The sequence below is a fragment of the Cariama cristata genome, unplaced genomic scaffold (assembly GCF_000690535.1).
Source record: "Cariama cristata isolate BGI_N322 unplaced genomic scaffold, ASM69053v1 scaffold2267, whole genome shotgun sequence".
NCBI lineage: Eukaryota > Metazoa > Chordata > Aves > Cariamiformes > Cariamidae > Cariama > Cariama cristata.
Window position 1 is genome coordinate 1 of NW_009628134.1, and position 21,907 is coordinate 21,907.

A 21,907-nucleotide genomic window follows, 5' to 3' on the forward strand; every position below is an offset into this window, starting at 1 on the left:
GAGTAATTCTGAAATAGAAACTGCGAAAACTTCCTTTGAAGGCAGCAGGCTGCAAGGGAAAGTTGTTCCAAACATACATGGAACTTTTGTCTAGAGAGACGAAACATGGCTGCAAAGCGGATGAACAGGTCTTTTACCCCATCTCGCTGGTCTTTGTGTTTAACTCGGGAAGCATCATCAGTTTCCATGCTGTCCTTGTCATCTGTTGCATCTCCCAAGGTCAGGCTGTGTCGAGTCTGATCAAAGAGCGCAATGACCTCATCTTGGAGTGTTTCACACACGCTCAACACCAGCTGGGAGTACTGTGGGATCTCATTCACTGCGAGACAAACAGAATAGAAAACAGTTAACACACAATCCTTGTACTTAGGTTTCCAGTTTAACTGATAACATCACCGAGCCACATTTCTTGGAGTTAGTATTTATTCTGTTTTCCTTTCAAAACCTACAAAACAGAATGTGAGGAACCGTGACTAAGGCAGATTATTAAGTCTAGGAGGATATAATAAGGGATTAGACAGTCACCTGGATTACAAAAACTGTGACTAAGGCAGATGATTAAGTCTAGGAGGATATAATAAAGGATTAGACAGTCACCTGGATTACAAAAACATGTAGTTTTACCAAGAAGTCATATAAACTCATGACACCTCAAAGCACGAATCAAGAACTGCTATGGAAAGATTATTCCATAACTGCTCACTACAGCAGTTCCTACCCATTTCTCCAGATTGCTGGTACGGGCCCATACCGATTGGGTGCAGTCTGTGTTCTGTGAGTCTGTATAAATACTACATTCTTACCAAAACCATTATAATAAATTGCACCACCTTTCACCAGCATGACTGGAAACTCAAATTCAACAGCAAAGAAAAACATCTGAAAACAACCCAACCCTCTACCTTCTATTTATTTTCCAAAATACACAAGCTTGCAGGGCCCGAGCAGTGGGACAAGGAATACACAGAAAGGTAAGCAGATACAATTCCCAACACCACAATTGCCTCTGTATGTATTGTACAGAGAAATACTGCCCAGATTCCACTGAGGGTCTTCAAGTGCTACTGCAATGAAAGATGCCCCACAAGTGACAGGAGTAATGACCAGACTAGTTTCTCTGGTTTGTAACAAAAAGTACCCTCAGAAGACTTTCTTGTGCTTGAGTCTTTTGTTATCTCTAACTAGAAATTCACGTCAGAATCTAAGCTCTACAGTCACTCTGTGAGATGGCATTACTAGGGTGTCCCTCCCACACCTGCTGAGCTATTTTCAAAAACACATGGGAACCCTATCTTGTATCTATCAAACTGATCAAACACAGAGGTTATTGTTGGGGAAAGACGAGAGGAGGGAAGGCATACACATACTGTGAATGAAAAACCTCATGTATTTCTAAAACTAGCTAAAACAAGTAAGAAAAAAGTAAAGAAGTCCCACAGGTTGGTAACTATATTCAGCATCCTGTACTACTACTAACATCATACACATTTTTATCATGGAAACACCAGAGTGTTAGAGTGTATTCAGCCATGGCAGCCCTGCACTTGCACATACACCACCTCACCTTTCATCTCCTTCATTTGCAGAACAGTGATAAGAGCCGAGAACACTTTGGCTTTGGTTTTCTCCATCATCTGCTGATCTGCCTGCAGTACTCCCTCCAGAATCTGCGTCAAGGAGCTTATGATTTTATCCACAGAACCCAACTCACTGACAAAAAAAAAGGGAGAGCTCTTCAGATTAGACAAGATCCTGCAATAAATATATTGGCTTGACTGAGCTGTGTGGATCATAAGTTATATGATCCAGATAAATAAAAGCAGTTCTTCCAAGTAAACTTTAAAGTCACCACCTGGATCTCACTAAAGGCATTCCATAGTACAGTGAGAATGCAGGACTGACTATCACAAAAGCTTTTTTGATGTATTTTTAACCAGTAAGCAGGAAGCCAAACTGTAAACGTATTGCTACAAGAGATTTCAGCAACAGCCTTCAGACATTTGCCATCCCAAAAGAGAATTCTATTAAAAGGCTTCAGTTTCCTCCCCAAATCACTAAGGGAACCTCACTAGAGCAAAACACTTAAAACACAACCTCCCAAGTTTTTATATTTAGCAGTGACTAATCATTATCCAAACAAAATACCTACCTCTTCCACTGTTTGAGCAGGATCAGAAGAAGGGTACATAGCATAGACCCCAGCTGTAGACAGGATACTGACATGGGAACTAGGAGCTAAGAAGAAATACTGCAAGAGTTACAGTTGCAACAGTCACATGTAAGAACACTTCAGAAATCCTCAGCCCAAGCACCACTACCAAATGACCAGGTTTGCTCTTCAGCAGCTAGCACCATCAAGGGAACCAGAGCTGGGAGCCTCTGCAGAGTCCCTCAGTGATGACAGGAATGACATATACAAAATAAAGATTTACAAGAAGTTCATCAATTCAGGAGGAGAGACTTTGTTTCAGCCCAACTTCACAGGATCTAAAAAACCTATGATGGCAAGCAGCTACAGAAATAGAACTACTCACAGTACAAAGAAGAGGAGCAATTGGGAAATTAAAGAAGACAGGAAGCACCACCTACCAAAACCTTGGTGCCATTTAGCACATCCAGAAACAATTGCTGATGAACTGCAGAATCAGTCAGATGCATTATATCCGCCTAAAATCCACAAAGACAGAGATCAATCAAGCACAACAAAAGATGCACCTTCTTAGCAGTCTAACATCAGTCTACTGTTTTCATTTGTTACTTTAAGAATTCATCAAATTTTATAGCTGCTGAATGATGCAGTTTTACAGAAATCACTGAAGTATTAGATTAACAGTTGACAAGAAGTCAGCAATTACTAATTTCCCTAATGGTGCGTCCCTGCCTCACTTGACTCAGCAAAATCTCTTCAGGATTACTTAGAATTGCTATAAAAATTATTTACTACCTCCCTCCTCTGCTCAGACAGCCGATACGCTCATTTTGATCAAACGGCAAAACACCACCTACTCTAACCTCCTGTGCCATGCTCACGCCAACTTGTGTTGTAAGCATATATACAACAAAATTGAAAGAAAAAACAGTGAATTCTTCATTACTGCTTAGTAATGCCCTAAGAAGTTGACATTGTATTATTCAAAATGTTAATTTCAGATTATCATGAAAGATAAGAGGTAGCTCTTACATGGCTAGTAGAGATTATCAGCAGCATCCGCCAGGCTGAGATGAGCATTTGATATTCTGTCATGGAGGCACAGCTGCTCCCCTCTGTCTCTGCCATGTGATATGCCAGTAACTTCACATATTCTGACCAATAGGCAAAGCGCTTTTTGGTGGAGAAATTCTTCAGCGTGTCTTTCAGGGACTGATCCAGTGAGCCCCTGACAAAATCAAGAGGAGAAGTTATCTTCATTTACTCTTTGGTCAGAAAATATACCTCTTCTGAGAGTCAGGTAGGAAGCCAAGTACACAGCTTGCAAGTGAAGGTTATTCCACATATCAGACCTGTGCAGGGAATCCCACTTTTTGCATCAAATATGAAGGAGAAACATGATCCCTGAAGAAAACCTACAATTTTTTATTTTTTTCTTAAGCAGAGATTTTAGTTAATCCTGACTTTTCAACACACTGAAGGGCAGTTATGTTCAGGAAAACAAAATGAGTGGGAGAAAACTACTACAGTGGTATTCAGCAACCACTATAGTAGGTGTAACTTAGTTTACAAATAGTTTTAATAAATACTGTATATTCTCATTGCAGGGTACAAGGAAAATACTAATACTAACATTCTCTCCTACAGGCTGTAGAAAGACTGTAACATCTCTTTCTGCAATTGGTCACTGCAAGAATCTCAAATGCCTATTTGTAATTTGTTTATAAATCACTGTTCCTCCCACATTTTCACAGGATTACATGTACTTTGTCCCTCAAAGCCTGCATGGCCTATCAAGATTTAACACACACAGTTTAGATAATTAAAAAGTACAGGGACGAAGGACAGACTACCAAAGACTCACTTGACAACGTAGTAGATCTCCAAACAGATGATTTTCATGATTAAGGCACAGGTATCCAACACACTGAGCTATAAAGACAAAAAAAAAAAAAAAAGCAAAATCTGAGCACCTAGCTCTGCAGGTTAAGTGGAATTCTGATTTATCCCTGTCCATCCACTTGCGGTGACTGATACTCCAGTTTTGCAGACTTGTTTCTCCTATGATAGCAATAGTTATGTCATTTGACCATGGACTGGTGATAACAAGGAAAGAATGTTGTGTTCAAAGCGGCACTCTGAGTGAGAGCACAGGACTTTCATAACAAAGGGGAAAACTCCCACAGAATGGAATAATAACAAGAACCTCATCGATTTCTCTGTGAAACTAGTCAGCCCAAGCTATGCCTGAAAAAAAAAGGAGAGTTTCTTTTGCCAAACAGCACACGACGTATAGTATGGATACACTACAGAGAGCATACCTTCCAAAAAGTAAGTGTTACCACAGATGCCAGGTAACATATATTTTTGTTTCATATGTGAATAAAAAGCAGAGAATTTCAGAAGACAGCTCACTGTTGTACAGTCTCTGCAAAGCCAGAAGGCATTCACTTCATCTCCTGCCTGTGCTTAAACCACTTGATCATACTTACTTTTAGAAAACTGCAAGCAGACGGAAGAGCCACATACACCACTTAAAAACCTTTTCTGAGAAGTACATAACTATTTTCATTTTGTTTGGATGTAACTCACCTCTGATGACTCTGAAGGCGGAGGAAGGGTGCCAAAGAGGGGGTTGGTTAAATTTTCCCAAAACTTTGGCCTAAAAGATATATACAGAAGTAATATCAGTTAACTCCCCCGTGCTACATGCCTAGCAGCATTTTGACTGTTTCAAACTTCATACAAAATATGCTTTAGTAAATACAAGCTTATATAGCTTTGTATAAAAGAAACAGAAATAAATATATCTGCTTCTGAACATGCACATAGGGGCTTCTCATCTTCTTTCCCAAGAAACTAAGTTCAAAGCCCACACACTGCATACCCTTACCAGAGCACACAAAGACCAAGATGCAAATGTCCCTGAAAAGTCAGATGAATGAAAGAAAAAGTGTTTTGGAAAAAATGAAGGAAAATGCATTGTAGAAAAACAACAACTCACTTTGTCCTCAGAACTAGCATGGCGCTATCTCGACGGTCCTGCCACAGAGCATGCAGGAAGGCAATGGCAGCACGGTGCAGGAGGGGAGGGCACCAGTACCTCTCCTGTTGTTTGGAGTCTATCAGTTCTAAGACTACTTGGAGGCAACTCCACTCCCCTAAGCTGAATTCCTAAAGCAAAAATAAATGAGAGAGGTTACATCGCCACAGAATCACTACATAGGCACCTATTAAAACAGAATGTGCTTGATTCCACTTGAGCCATCCACAGAGAAATAAATCTTGAGTACACGATGCCATCATATATTTTGTATATACAACTACAAGGAATGTAGTCATAACACAGGAGAGAAAAAAAGTATTTTTAGGGAATAAAAAATGAGCTGAGCTAAGACTTAGTAAGACCAAGTGCCTTCAAAAGGTTCCAACCCAAGAAGACCTTGAACTGCAAAGCACCAGAGTGGATATTCTGGAAAACTGGTATTGTCCATTTTACCTCAGTCTTCAGCTTTCTCACTGACTGGCCACTGTCAGAGTCAAGAGAGTGGGCCACAAGGATTTTTGGTCTGACCCAGTAGATATTCTTATGTTAACTCAGTATCTGCCTTGAAATACTGGGGAAAGTTTCTCTTCAGTTATAGGGAAAAGTGAAACTGGGATAGCAGCACATCCATTAATTGCAAGCACAAGCTGCATTTATCTTTACATTAAGCGCACCACGTTACATGTTAAAAACTATCAGGTTTGAGAGACTAGTGCCATAAAAGTGCTACAAATGCTACAATAAAAGACTAGTGAGTCCTTGGACAAGTATCTGCTATTCTACCTTTGACCCATCACTGCCATCCTTCACTTCCAAGTTCAGAAACAGCTCAATGAGCCCAGGTTGTGTCTCCACCGCGACTGTGAGGAACTCCAGTATCATGACCTTAATACGCATGTCCTCAATCTTGCTCTGCAGGCGGGTGAGGAAGGCATCACGGATGGCAGCAGCATCACTACCAAGGCAGGCATAAACAGACATGGGAGCAACCTGCAAAAGGAAAGAAACATCAGAAGAAAAATAAGCAAACTCTACAGAATGCTTCTTGTCTCTATAAAAGGTGATTTGCATTTCAAATTGAACCTCCAAAATACTTGATATTGAATCTATGAACACATGTGAGGGAACTCAAAAGTAAGTTGTTGCCATTAAGCGGGAAGAAATCTGTAAAGTGATCCAAATTTTCCTCTTTGGCAATTCTGCTCTATCCCTCACCTATTTCTCAAGGGCTATGACAAAACTGGAAAAGACAAAGAGAAAAACAGTTTTGGAATAATGTTTCTTGAAATAAATAAATGCAGAGCTGGATTTGTATGCTTTAACAAAACTGCAAATACATTCTCAGAAGTTTAGTAGCCAAAAAGAGTAAGTCTAAAAGGCAAAGTTGAAAGCTTCTGATAAAAACTTGAATAGGATCCTCTTCTCAGTAAGATGGTAAAGTTCCAGTTAAGAAGGTGTACAAATTGTATTTAAGAGTGTGACTTGAGAAAGTTGCTCAAAAAAGTGGAAAGAGATCAACTGGAGGTGCAAATACTTTGCAGAAAACACCCCACTCATGTGAAGCCTCTCAGTGAGATGCTAAGTGACTTCTGAAACAGCAGAAGACTACGTTAAAAAACAAAAGGGCCCTTTATGTGATTTTTTTAATATGCTCTACCTTACAGCTTTCAGTCCACACTGCCTTGAACTGACTTGCATTAAGCTCCTTGATACAAAAAAACCTGAAGAGATTATCTTGAAAGAATTTCAGTGGTGGAATGGGTCACAAGGGGAGAAGCAAAGGAGTACTAGTGTGAGTCTCATCTTACCGTAGCCAGTCGTTTGAGCAACTGGATGGCCAGGCGTGGAAGTGCAGGGTCATGCTTGTGGTAGATGTATTTTGCCAAGACTGCAATAAGATTGTTTCCATGAGCACCTGGAGAGAGCGCAATTAAAATCAGAGAAGAAACTGCAACAAGATGGAACTATTTACCAAACAATGATTTCCATAGCAGAAGGTGAGAACTAGGTCAGTCTTCCAAAAGAACAAGGGCCCAGCCAGAGGTACTAATGGCAGCTGATTTACCATCTTCTGTAATTCCACCCATTTCATTACAAAGCAGCAAACAACAAGCCGCATTTGCCTAATACTTTAAAAGCTGTCTCAGAGAAGGATGCCTTAGAGGAGAGAGAATAGGCCTTCTCCCAACACTAGAAACCACTTTTTGGAACCTTGAAATCTTAACTACTGTTTGTAATAAGACATACACTGACTATTTAGAAGTAACACAAAAGCATAGCTGCCCAGGCTGCCCCCATGGAGAAATACATACCATGCTGAGTAAGTGCCTGTTCTAATGGAGATACCACGCTAGAGGGGGGTTTCAACCGGATGACATTATTCGTAACCGAGAATGCCAGCTTAACTGTTTGGATCAGCAGTTGACCTTGGCCTTGTGACTCATCACTGTGTTTCCAAAAAGAAATGAAAGTAATTGTATTGACAACCAACATTTATTATTTGCACAACATTTAAAGAGGAAATTCTATACTCTGTCAGTCGGGGGTTATAAGACATTTTTACTCAGACTGTTATGACACCACACACAAGCTGCTAAAATCCAAACCCTCACATATCCACCAAAAAAATATTGTCTACCCAGCCCCGACTTTTCAGCATCGAGCAAAAAAGAGCCTGACAGCCTATTGTCACTTTTTTTTTTCCCTCTTTGGGATACAGAGATTTAAAATGTATTAAGACAGAGGGAGAAACCTTCACAGAACCAATCTCACAGATATTGTAGTGAGCCAAAACTGGATGAAAACATACAACTGGCTCTAAGTCTTTTTTTTCCTAAGAACTTCTTTATCAGATAAACATTCTGGAGAGACATTAAAGCCAAAAAGTCTTCTCAAATAGGTCTGACTTTCTCTCTTCAACAAGTCTGGATTCCCTTCCAGACGTGTTTTGAAAGAAAAAAATGGAAGACTTTATCAGAAACAACCTGCTAGCAAGTTTGGCTGGCTATGTGTCAAGTAAAGTTGGCCAGGAAAAGAGAACAGAGGAAAGGAGAGAGATTCAACCATAGCTAAAGCAAAAGATTCAAGCCTTCAGACAGACACATAAGGAAGCTGAGGTGCTCAACACTGAATATTTCTTCAATACTTCCACAGTACTTCAAGCCGCCTTCAGAACCATCCTGAATGGACTGATCATCCCTAGCACTTCCAAAATTACAGTTCAAGCTTTATTACCATTTACTCCTGAGTATAGCTTGACCTGAACTCTGGGGTTACCTGAAGACACAGAACTTCTAATATTGGCTCTAAACCTCTTGCTTCTAATTCAGTCATTCAATCTTACAAAATTGAGTTCAAGTGAATTCTTTATAAAAAAATGAACTGCTAGCAAATGTCAAACAATTGAGCACATTTACACCCACTGGCATGCTCCAAATGTCATTTAGAAATAGAAAACTAAAACAATGACATGAAATGGAGAGTGTACAGCAAAGACTATATACAGACCTGGAACAAACAAGGCTTGTTCCTCCAGACCATACAAGGCAGGCTGCCATGGCTAGCTGCTGCGCTGATCCTCCGTTAAATGCAATCAAGTCAAAGCTAAATTTCGAATATCATTCGCTTCTTTCCTCACACTACTGAAATGAAACACACCACTCACCTACTAGACTGGGAGGCCATCACCATATCAATAGTGTCCACACCAATTCCCATGATGTTAATGACTGCTTGCCCTGCTTCAGTGTTGGCCAGGCTGAAGATGCACAAGGACTGAAGGCTGGGAGCATTGCTGTGAGACACAAACAACACAGGGCATCATCACTAGGAGCGTTTGCAGCATTTTGCCACGTAGCACTTAGAAAACTACCACAGTAGTAACCTCTTAATTACTACACCCCCAGTGACCCCTACTTTATTCTCCCTTCTACTTTCTTCAGAGTGGATATACCAAATAGGAAAGTGGATGGCAGTCTGTCCCAGGAAATCTATTTACTGTTTTCTCAAAATCAGTGTCGTTTGCTCTGTCCCCAATCTTTTTCTACCCTTCCTGTATTCAGTATTGCAGAAAAGAGTCGAAACCAGCACTATGCACCTATGCCAGTGCACTCCTAGTCATTTGCATTCAAAAACCGAAACAAAATGAGAGTGATTCCTGCACTGTAAGTCAGGCTAGTGCAGTTCTGAAATCCACCAGCTGTCTTACCTACTGCGAGGATCCATTTCAGGGCATAAATTCAGTATAGCATGGATCAACTGCAGAATAAGGCATCCTAAAACAGAGATGAAATGGACTACTCAGCTTTCAGGAAGATCTGTTGGCTAGTTCCTACTATTTTCACACAAATTACAGCATCTAGCAATACCGGTAAATCCCAAATGGCTGCTAAAAAAGGTATGATAAAAAAAGGAAAAAAGATTCACACGTTCTGTCTGAGAAGATAGGTGATCCTTCTTATCCCCTCCTCCTCCCTTCTGCCACCTTCAACATCCTTACCAATTTTCTCTCTCACTCCATGCGAGCTGTAACGCCATTTGTGGTAATTTGGCAACATCTCCTTCAAGACAAAAACAATGCAGGGCACAAGTCCCTGGCTCTGGGTGCTACCAAGTTGTCCCTAGGAGAAACAGAAATGTTATTGTCCCCCTTCTGGTTAAAAGGATAAGAAACTTTTTGCAGGAAGATATGCCACATATCTTTAAAGTGTGAGAAAACTCTCAAGCCTGGGGACATAGGTTTACAAGTGACTTCTATTCTTTTGTAGATCAGATGAATCAAACCAGTTTTTTGAAAGAATCAGACTACAGAGAAAGTACAAACAGTAGAGCGGAAGGGAGTGTTAACCAGTGATTACTCTTAGAGACACGCTGCCCCGGAGATCAATCTCAGACAGGGCTGTATTTCACTTTCCTGTCGTAGCACTTACCCGGACAAGAGTTGTTATCAGGTTCAGGAAGGAGATGGTAACCCTGTACTCGCCTTGAGGCTGTTCTATGCTCATCAATAGGTTTCCATAGCCCCCAGCATTCATTCCTTCTGCACTGTGAAATAAGCAACAGGGTTTATTACAGGAACAGGAGCGTTCTCACATGAATGAGAGATGTCAGATGCATAGATTTCACACTGGCAAAAAGTTCTTATGACATGTTATGAACAGGTTATGCTGAAAAAAAAAAAGGGAGGGGGATGATGAATACCTAATCACGTGATTCATACTGGACACTGGATTGGCAACAAATGGCAAGAACCCCGTATGGTGAAGGTCAGTCCAAACCTACAAGAGAAAAAGTTCAGATATTCCCTCTCATTCACATATACATGTCTACTAGTTCTCAAACCCAGCAAACCCAGGTCATTTACTCACCTTGGCTGGCATCCGAGCAGCCAGTACTGTCAAACAATTGACACAAGAAGCAATAACATCCACAGGGGGAGCGATTACAGTCGTTAGCCTACAAAAGAGAAATAGTATGCATAAAACCACTGCCACCTGTGGTCTAGTCTATATACTGTTCTTTCAATCAAAAAACCTTCTCTCACTGACATACACAAGTATAAAATACAAGCAGGTAAATACAGACATCAGAGTCTCCACTTTCTGTCTAGACTTGCCACCTCCCCCTCACACCTGAGTCAGATCAATTTGCTGCAAGAGTCAAGGCTGGCAAGACAGCAGACTGTCACAGTGAACAATAATTATGCAGCAGAACATCAATTTCCAGGCAGTTAACACTGAGAGAAGAGTTGATAAGTACAATTGTTTCAACATCTGGAAGTTACTGCTCTAATGATATGTTTTATTCCCCTTTCATGCAAACACAGCTACCAATAAAAAATGCCTTTAAATGGATAAAATTGTACAACATTCAGGAAAGAAGTGGAAGAGGGCCCATTCTGTTGCATCAAAGCATTAAACAGTCTGTAGCCAGAATAGTCATGAGAACTGAACGCCAGTTTTGAGGAGTTCAAGCACTGAGACATACTTCTTGCAAAGCTCTTGGCAAAACTAGTAATTAGCCGTTCTTCCAGCTCATTATTATCTTTCCAGGTACCTCCGCTGTCAGTTGACTTCATGCCAGTCAGTGACTTACCTCTGCAGGAGCATGTAGATTCGCGACGTGATTGGCAGAAGGCAATCTGCTATCGATACATCAGTGCTGATGACTTTATGAACCAGATCAATTATTGGCTTGACCCTCTGGCAATGCTGAATCACATCTGGGTAAAGAAAACTAACATTAGAATGCGAAATCATACTTAAGCCGTAATTAAATCTGGAACAATGCACATTAATCTTACCACACTTCCCCATGATCACTCCCCATACCAAAAAAGATTTATTTTATCTGTCTTAACTTTTCCCTCATCTAAAATTTATCACATCTCACTACATGCTCTTGGCCTTTTGCCATGAATTTTACATCAATAATTTAAAAAAAAAATCACATTTCTGGGAAAGTATTCCATGCTCTTTCAACAGTATTCAGAGCAGTTCCATGCTACTATTAACCTCAAATTGATACTGATGAACAATTATTTATTCTCCTTTATATTCCCAGCCTATCTCACCTGCTGTTGATACAACATGGAGCAGCATCTCAATCTCACAGGTAAACAGGGTCCAGCTGCTGTAGGAATACTCCCATCGTACCAAATAAGCCCGATCATCCAGCATCACTTGGCCCACTGTTCCCTGAGGTATCCGCAGATTTGTTTGACCTAGTCCTAAAGATTGAAGAAGCAGGTGAAATAAAGTCACAAATTTTACCCATGAGGTAGAAGCCAGGTAAGGAACTAAATTCCCCAAAGCATTTCAATATGAAAAGGTTAAGTGCAGTTTCCTTACCAAGAGGATAGAGGAGCTTTGGGGCCTGTCTTCGCCAAAGTGTGCCATCTTCATGAGAGATCACATCAGGAGGCTTATGCTTGTACAGTTCGATATAGAAGGACATTTTATCCAGGAAACTGTATACCTGCAAACAGAGAGAGCTTAAACAACACAGACAAAGAGCCATACCTTCTTAAAAATTAATCTACCAGGTAATTTCCAGGAACAGGCAAGTTTGCTGGACTTGTACAATATCCTTCTAATACATCAACCCTACTAAAACACTATTAGACAGGCCACATGTCCAGACAAGTCTCATCTAATGAATCAGGAACTTCTTACGAGTCAAGCACAACCTGAAAAATGAGGCAGTATCTTAATCTTCAGCCACTAGAGTTGAAAAGTTTTCTAAAGCCAGAAAACAGTGCCCTGCAACAGCACAGGACTAAAAAGGAGCTCTGTCCACTGTTCTTTGACAAAAGCTTAAGGTCTGTTATCTAAGATTGCAATTGAAATAAGCACGTGTAATGGAAAGAAAGAATCACACAGCATTATCACACAGCATGTTATCCCTATCTTGAAATAAATCATCTCCCAAACACCAAGAGATATTCTGTACCTTTTTTGCAGTAGATTTATCAGACACAAGGGCTTGGAGCAGCTGAAGGAGAGGAGTAAGAAGATGGGGGAACATCCCACACACGCTGTCCAGGATAATACCCAGACCTGCAGTAGGTTCCTGGTGGTGAAAACAGAAAAGAAATGTTTTATTACTAAAAATAAATGCTAAAATGGTCTCAGTATAGCACAAGGATATAGTTCCTTTTTAAGTTGTACATTTAACATTAATCATGCACAAAAGTATCACTCCAGTCCTTGCACAGACTAAAGCATGAGGCAGTGTGCAAGTATAAGGCAGGAAGTAAGACTGTAACGCATTACGTATCATCCTAATTCTGTGATAACAAAAAAATAAGCATGATGCTTTTGCCAGCAGTTAGTTCAATCCTTGCAACCCCAGCCCTGGTTTAAACTATCACCTATATTAAAACTTGCTCCAGTATCCTTCAAGAGTAAAGCCCACGCTGTACCTAAAAGGCAGGAAAGGGCAAAAGTAAATCAAAGATAGATACAAACCAACACTAGCTTCTCAGGCCCTCCTAGAAACTAACTAAATACAATCAGCCTGTTCCTTTCCTAAAAGGGGATGTTTTACCAGGTTTTAGTTAGAAGCAAGGCAGGTCAAAGAAGATGCAAACACACTTACCGTCTTCCAGAAGAGCTGAGGAATGCTAGAAGCTGCCAGAACTTCACACGCAGCATCAATTATATCCTTCAAAGGAAGACAGGACAGAGAAAATAAAAGTTACTTTACACAGGGATATTTCATCCCAACCAAGTTCTGCCATATCTATGGAATTTAAGTTTCCATGTTTACTAGCCAAGATGTAACTACTTCCTCTACTCAAAACAGAAAGAAACACCCAACACACCCAAACCCAGAACACACAGCCAGCCTAAAGCCATGCTCCTTGTGATGAATGCACTGGTCAAGGCAAGTATGTCCACTGTATCTGCAAAGGGCTATATGATGTCTTCTCAGACTTGGAAACGGAGTATGTATTATTTCCATTGCTTTGGAAGTAATACATCAACACTTAGTTTCAAATTCATAGGACCTCAACTGCAAGACATGCTCTTTCATTATTAATCAGCCAGTCTGCAGAGGTGTTTACTAAGTTTGCACTGTGTAAATGTAGTAGGAAACACAGCAAATCAATCTTTTAGACCTAAGTCACATAAAGTTTGCAGTCTCAAGTGCAGGATTACAATTTAACAAAAGTACTTAGCATAAGTTATGCCAGGTTATTTTAAATTAGGTAACAGATGCAATGAGCTTTGGATGCTTACCTGCTGATTGCCCAGTGTATGCAATTCCAGCGATGTCAGGACAAAGGAAAGAAGCCCATAAATACACATGCAAGCTGTGCTGGCAGTACACTGGAAAGAAAGAATATAGAAAGCCATTATAGGAAAGACTATGAATCACAGAGCACGCTTTAACTGTACCCCATCTGCTTTACAGACTGAGTAACTGCCTTTTTGATACATCCTTGCTGCAGTCAGCCATGGGGCAGCAAAACAGGAAGTAATCATTAGTCAAGCTCCACATTTTCATCAAATATTTCATCAAAATGAGAAATATTGCCTCTATCATTATCATTAGAAATGCCTTCCAAACATCAAAAAAAGAAGCGCTCAATGTTCATAGAAATTAAAAGGATTTGCTTTCACTGGTTTCTGCCTACAAAGTAGTTTATTCTCATACATAGTATCATCTAATGAAACCATATACAGAGAACAGGGCAGAGTTAAATCATCTAATACTCTTGATCCACAATAGCAAGTACGCTTATGGAGGCAAATCAACAAATGTGATTAAATGCAGTCTATTCTGTGCAAAAGAGATGTAGTTCCTCAACTTACAAAAGTGTTTTTTCATTCTTTGGGCATAAAAATCTGTTTCATTTCAACTCGATTTCTGATCTTCACTGAAAGAAGGTAAGATGATAAAACATGCTTTAATGCATATTCTGCTTAAAACCAGATTTAGTTTGAAAGAACATTGGTTCAAAATCATATGCTTCCCATCATACCTTTACATCAGTAGCAGTTAAAAACCTTCAAGGGCTAACACATATGATTACAAGAAACTCACATTCTTTCCCCCACTGCTCAGCGATCGCAGCAGCTTTGTCAGATACTGGAAAACATTCAGCTGGATAGCAGTGCTGCCCATTCTCCTGATAATGTTTGCTGACTCCTCTGGGTTTACAGTGTGACGGAGCAGTGCCCAGGCCAAAAGCACCGGAGCGTGATGTGAGACATCCCCTAACTGCAGCAGCTGATTGTCCATCTCCTGCGCAGGGGCAAGATAAAAGCAAAATAACTGCGATCTTCTGAAAGACATTCATACTCAGCAAGCATACAGCTGATTGCATCTTCTTGCTAACAGTCACCTTTCCCTTGCAGATAATTATTTCAAACATGCAACTGTCCAAATTACATACTTGCAGCTTCAGTCTGTTTTTCTGCATGGCCTACTGACTTATAGTTGGTCTACCCTCAGATGTTCTCTCCTAAAAGCACTGACACTACAAATCCTTTGTTTCATTCCCTTCTGGAAACTTCACAATGCCTATTTCTTTGCACACATCTTTCTTTAGAGAAATGCCCAGGACAACCAAGGAAATATATGGGGGAGAGGAATTAATTTTGTTCTTCTTTGCCTCAGAATGTTATGTGGATGCTAGCTCCTACACTTGGTGAACAAACCCAAAAACTTACAGATATAATCTTTAAACAGCATTGGTTGGGTAATCACAGTACTGTTAGGCCTGACAAGGGGTTACTCTGCCAGTGCTTTACCTGGTGGATGCGCTCGTTACTGGCTAACTTGTGCTCCCCGGTCCTGTCATCCAAAGCACGCTCATGGAGCGAGTCAATTTCCATGCCTTCCACCAGAATAAGAGCACTAAAGTAGCTACAAGCAGGAGAAGAACAAAAACAAGTAGGTCAGAAACTTAATTAAGAATTCAGGGAGGTTTTTTAAAACTGTAAGTGGTCAAAAAACAACCTTTAGTCTGTTTTTGTTCAGCTGTTCTTTGAAGCCATAAGAAATTACATGAAATTAACAGCAGGTAATCCAAACTTTGTCTTGAAATGCTAGTATAGGACAGATTGCAACCTTCAGAACTACCATTTCTGGTTGAACAGATAAAAAAGGGTCACTGAAATCTGCAGATAGCTTTTCCACCTTTGTAACTCTCTGCCACCTGGCAGGATTTTCATTCCCCCTGGCTGCAGCTTGAGTTATGTCTCATGCAGCAAAATGCAGACATTACTGCCATTTGTTAGCAGATCCACAATAGCTTGAACCGAGGCAACGCAGTTAATACAGGTCAGAGAGAGAATGCTAGCCTGCATGCAGGTAGCAGCCAGACTACCAGCACAGGACTGTGAAGATGCAATTTCACTTTACCACTAGACCATCTAAGAAGGAGTGGCACTGTGTTTTCATTGCCATTCTTACCAGAGGCAAGATTATATACCAGATTAAAGCTAGTATATGGATACCTCTCTACTTTGCAATCACACCTTCGTTTTGCTACAAACCCCCAATGTGACCAGAAAAGCTATTTTGCCTTCATCACAATAAGCTTAGCTTGAAATAGGAGTGATTTTAAGAGGCAGCAGCAAAAATTATAAATGCTTTTTTCCTTGAGGAAACAATTGTTTTGCTCTGTAGTCACTTCACAAATATACACGATACTAACCCAATACGATCCACCAGGTGATCCATGCTCTCATCTACCAAATGTCTGTTGGTTTGTCTAGTGCCAAATCCCTGTTCTTTGAACATCTTTGCAAACGCCAGAAGCTCATCAGGTGCCATTTCAAAGTATGCATAGTAGAGGAAGATGACTTCCAGGAGCATGGACTGTTCACGGAGGCATTGCACAAACCAACGGGAAACCTGACGTTCTGTCTGCAGAAGGAAAAGTTCTATCATCGTATGTCGAAGCTCACAGGTCAGTCAAAGCAGTTAGAAACTGAGAAGTGTTGAAGCATTTCAACAGCTTGTGTAGCCAGTGGTTTGTATCAATGGCAAGGAAAGTCACTATAAATTCAGAGCATGCTGATGCAGAGAGATTATGAACAACTACACATAAATGGATCTGTTAGCTTAGGGCTATCAATGGATTTATTACAAGGAACAATATGTTCTATGCAACTCTTTTTCTGAGCAAAAGTGTGTTCCATTAGAGAGGAAACAAATTTTAGGTTTCTTGGACCAGGAGAAACATCCTTTTTAACTGCATCTGCACATACGCATTTTCCAATACACTACATATAAGAAAGACTTTGTAAGTTTGATTAACGATAGCAAGAAAGAAAATACCATGAGATTTCCATGTGTTTCCCATGTAGGAGCTTCTGCTTTGTACAGCGCTTCAAACTGTTTCCGGTAATTAGGAACTAGCTCCTTGTCCAACTTTTCAACACATTGGAAGTATTGTGCCTTAAATAAACAAATAAATAAATTAATTTCTCACATGCACGTTCATGTGCTTTTTACAATCACAATTACTACACAACTCACATATTTAGCCTATTTCAATGACATCACATCCAGGAAAAGGTTCCTGTACTCACTGTGTAAGGGTGCCTCTCATCCTGAAAATAAGTGAGTAGATGGAGAACACAGCGCAGAATGCAGATCCTCTCTTCATAGTAATAGTCAGCAAGCTGTGAAGATATAGTGTCATCAATATCAGTTTGGTATTGTGACCAACTCCCATACGCTTTCCTCTCCCATGCACTGCCAAGGCCTTCATCACAAGAATACATAGTGCTCAAATGTTACTACAGATGGAGTTTCAACTAGGTAATTTTTAAGTTATCGGGAAAAAAAAATACTTAATTAACTTTACAGAACTCAATAAAACATGCCCATAGGGACATGTCTATAATTACACTGCTAAGTGAGAAAACTTGGAAAAGAAAGGCAAAAAGACAGAGATGATCTCTCATTCCTCATCCTTATCATCCTCTGTCAGATATGATCATCAGTCTCCATTTCAGAGTTGTCACTTCAGACAATAACATATAAATCTACAAGCTTTGGAAAACAAGGGAGCATATGTCTGGCCAGCTAAATTCCCTGATATTAAGCCTAAAATTTCCCTTCTGTAGCAACTATTAACACTGTTTAAATCTATATGCATATCCCTCTGTTTCAGAAGCATCTTCTAAAATTTGTTCTTTATATGAAGAAACACTTCAATTATTCCAAGATTTTCTAGATCCATAGAAATAAAGATGGTTCTCTGTTAACAGATCTTCTTGACAGAAAATACAAATGGAAATGACTAACCTTCAGTATCAGAGCCTGACTCTGCCTTTCATCCTGAAGAACTGTCTGTAAGCAAAACACAACAAAATAAATATCTGCTGTAGAAATACGTACTGACAAAATACATACTTCGCAAAAAAGACTGAAATAAACAAAAGACAATTTTTCTTTCCCTTTCTTTTCAAAAGATAGATTCCAAAAGCACAAAGCCAAAACACTCATTTTTAACTACATATTTTTCTTCATCTTCACTCACTCTCCTTCACAAATCTGTAGCTTTCCTATATTCCTGCAATAGAGAGGAGCTGAGCTCCTGCAGAGAGATTCAAGCAGGAAAAGGTACTAGAAAGTTAGGCATTGATATCTGCTATCACATTTTCTTAAAGGAGCACTTGAGCATTGTAGGTTCAGAGAAGAAAAGCTACAAAGCCAATCCCAAACCAGAACTCAGACTCACATGTGACCATATGCATCAACAAACCACTGATATTAAGGAAAGACATGGAGTGAACAGAACATAAATGGGAGCTATGGACCTTCAGGGAGTCCCTTGTTCCTCTGTAATCTTCTTGAAGATAACACTGTAACAACTGCACACTCTGCTCTTCATCCAGACCCTGGTAAAAAAAAAAAAAAAAAGAGAGGTGCTCTGAAATGAATAAAAGGCAACTGAATTCACTCAAGATGAAGATCCTCTCCAAATATTCAGGCACCTCTTCTCTTCAAAACAAATAATTTCCAAAAGAAAATTTTTGCATGAGGCAGATGCTTGCTTTAGTCAGCACTTCTGTTTAAAGCAAATACATCAGCTTTGATGTCCCTTAGATGTAGCCAGTTTAACTTCAGCAAAAGGAGCATAACAGTCGCTTAAATAAAGGTACCATCACCAGTCACTGAATTCCAAACTTCTGGTTTGAAGGAACATAACCTTGCAGGTAAACTGACTGTATTTTCAAACACAGCAACTGATTTAAGGGACATCAGTTTTTAGCTGAGCAGTTTCAGATCTCTTGAAAGAACCCAAGAAAGACCAAAAGTGAGTGGCTGCTGCTGAAAAAGCAGGGCCCTTTGCGGTAGAAAGGGATGTTAACCAGAAAAAAACAAAGCACTTCAAGGTCACTAACCACTTTTGAAAATTTTGATCTACAGCCTCAACACGTACTTCTAGCATTCTTTGGATTATTTTTAACTGAAAGGAACTTAAGTTTGCCTCTATTCAACATCAAGAAGCTTACTTAAATATCAAAATCCCAGTATCAATGCATTGCAAGTGCAGGGATAAAAAATAATCGGCGCCTTCACTCACCAAAAACTTGCTGACCCTCAGACCCAACTCTTTTAGTGGAGCAGCTACATCTTTATCAGCTTTTATTTTTTCTGCTGAAGTTGTACTAAAGAAAAAAGAAGTTTTAGTCGTTAAAACTGCAGCAGTCCCAAGGAAATGAGCTAAATAGGCTTAATTTCAAAGTTCTCAGTTTTATCAGTTTAAACTGAACATTTGCTTTTTCCTCGACGGCCTTTCGATATTTCATACAACAATATTCTGTAATCTTCCCACCAGATAAAATTCAACATTGTTCACAATCTTATTACTACAATAAATGCAAGTGTCAAGAGCAGTCACTTCTCCACAGGCTGCATACTTGCACATGATGACTGCAGCTCAGCAGAGGCAAGGGTTAAGAGCTACCTAACGTTAGTAATGACAGCAGAAACGGCTGTTATTTCTTTCTGGACTCTAATTCATGCCCCAAAATGTTACATGGATTAAGTACTTTCCCTTGCTTCTCCTCTCCTGAAATCTCAAGCCATGCAAGAGAGTAAAAATCTATTTTTATGCAATCAGAGAGAAATATTCAACATGCTCCTCTATTTACTAGGAGAATCCATTTTATAGGTTAATTTCTAACATCAGGCAATTACTATACCTTGGCGGTTTATAGTATGAAAGTCCCTCTAACAATCTCTGCCAGTGCTTGTTCAATTCTGCCGCAATCTGTGCCTAAAAAAAGAACCAAATACTACTGAACAGATTCGCCAACATACACTGCCAAGTATCAGATTTATTAAATTTAAGCAAAGCAAAGAAATTCCACCACCACAAAGAGACAGGAACAACACAAGACAAGCATCTATGATTCAGACTGATTCAAGGTGCATTATTGTATGAGACAGCTCGCTGCCTTGCCTAATCACGGGAAGGGAGAAGAAATAGGAGGCAATGGACTGGATTGAGAAACTTTTGGATTTCCAGCCTCTGGGCAAATTCTTGAAAGCATGGACTCCGTCCCTGAAAATAAGGAAACAGGCTGTACCACTCATGAATACCCCAGGCCAGCCAGTCTAGAAAGTAGCACTTGTGTCCGCTCCAGAAAGGGAACCACCTTTTCACATACACCCTTCCAGGTAGTTCATGAAGCAGCTATAAACAAGGAATGGAAGAATGAATAAATAGTGGCGATAGAGGAACAAAAATTGCACTGAGGAAAAGGGAAAAGCAGCAAAACATATTTTCACCAATAATCAAAGAGATGTACAAATGACGTATTTGGCCATGGAGTCCATTCAGTGATGGGCAAACCTGCTTAGCAAGACAGGGACTTACCGGTTCTCTTAAAGCTGATCTGCCCAGAAGAATGGTCCATAATTCTCTGCTGCTCCTGTAAACAAAGGGAAAAAGTGGAGAGTATTTTAATGATGAACACTATTTCAGGCTTCCACTTAGCTTACACTTTTTCAAACCTGCAATTAGCTCAGAGTAGATCACACTGCAATATAAGATATAAGAAAAATTATGTAAGGAACATTAGTTTTTAGCTGAGCAGTTTCAGATTTCCTGAAAGAACTCAGGAAAGACCCAAAGAGGGTGACAACTGATGTAGCAAGACTTGCAAACTCACGTCAAAGAAGCATCACATTTATATCAGTTTTGCTATTTTGACGTTTGAGGTTAGTAAAAAGAAACCTAATGAAAGTATAGAGCAATATTTTATTCAGTTACATTCAATGCTCTCCTCCATACAAATTCTTCCATAACAGTTTTATCCTCCACTCTACTAGGTGAAGTGAAAAACTGCAACACCCTTACATAAGGTAGAATGATTTGATGCAGCTCTTCAGAACATTTACCCTCAGCTTCTTGTTTCTTTCCGAGAACTCTGTAGAAAAGCCAATCTGCACTATAAGGTATTACAGATCAAATCCTGACCCTGGCATATGCATCCAGAAAAATGAGCCTACCTACAACAGCTCTGAAAAAAAGACGTTTGCCAAAAAGAATACTTCAGGAACTCAGACAAATGATGATTTGTTAGCAATGTAATACAAATTAGGAGTTAAACACCACAGCTCCCCATGCAAAGACTGCCTACAAAAGCAAGAACGTTCATTAACTTATTTTTAGAACATCATCATCATCAAAATAACTCACTATAGCAGTGAAAGTCATCTGCAACTTCTGACACATGGTGCCACTTAAGTGAATGACAAGACCTATGATTACCAGTACACCTATTTCTACCTGCTCGTTCCTCAGTAGTTAGGTGCACCTCCCTGTGTCTAAGTTAACGAACCCCTCCTGACTTGGTCAGCAACCAGCTGTGAGTGCAACCTGCCTAGCCCACACAGAGCACCGAAAGGCCACAGGATTTTACCAAGAATCACTCTGTAGAACTGAGCATCAGCCTAGCAGAGTCAACCCTTCTACTTTTCATTCCCTCCTAACGTCTTCTGTGTATAAAACAGACCACGGTTTGTTGCCAGTTCATTAATTAGACTCCGAGACAGCTAAGGAAGGAAAGCTCTCTTTATACAATCACACGTAACGGTGGTGTTCTTGTCCTCATTAGGGCTTATACACATTCATTTAATAAAAATTAGCTATCTAGGAATACTCCAGAGCATAAAAACATTACAATAAATGACAAAAAACGTGCCCAGGACAAACGAAGGCACCGATCTAAAGC

At 39.9% G+C, this 21,907-nt stretch overlaps 1 protein-coding gene across 1 annotated transcript; it reads right to left on the reverse strand.

The window, feature by feature from the left end:
* Positions 1-77: 77 nt before the first annotated feature.
* NUP188 (nucleoporin 188kDa) lies at positions 78-20,602 on the reverse strand (the record flags this gene model as incomplete). Its single annotated transcript, XM_009704656.1, has 33 exons — positions 78-319; positions 1,565-1,710; positions 2,150-2,235; positions 2,590-2,667; positions 3,182-3,377; positions 4,014-4,081; positions 4,742-4,811; positions 5,154-5,323; positions 5,979-6,185; positions 7,004-7,110; positions 7,508-7,641; positions 8,860-8,988; positions 9,403-9,469; positions 9,694-9,814; positions 10,124-10,238; positions 10,395-10,471; positions 10,562-10,649; positions 11,289-11,415; positions 11,767-11,922; positions 12,044-12,170; positions 12,645-12,764; positions 13,293-13,358; positions 13,937-14,026; positions 14,745-14,945; positions 15,455-15,569; positions 16,363-16,574; positions 16,989-17,108; positions 17,243-17,335; positions 17,964-18,008; positions 18,479-18,559; positions 19,249-19,333; positions 19,871-19,944; positions 20,548-20,602. Coding segments are annotated over 33 exons (3,868 nt in total), but the record flags the coding sequence as incomplete, so codon positions are not given.
* Between the last annotated feature and the right edge of the window lie 1,305 nt (positions 20,603-21,907).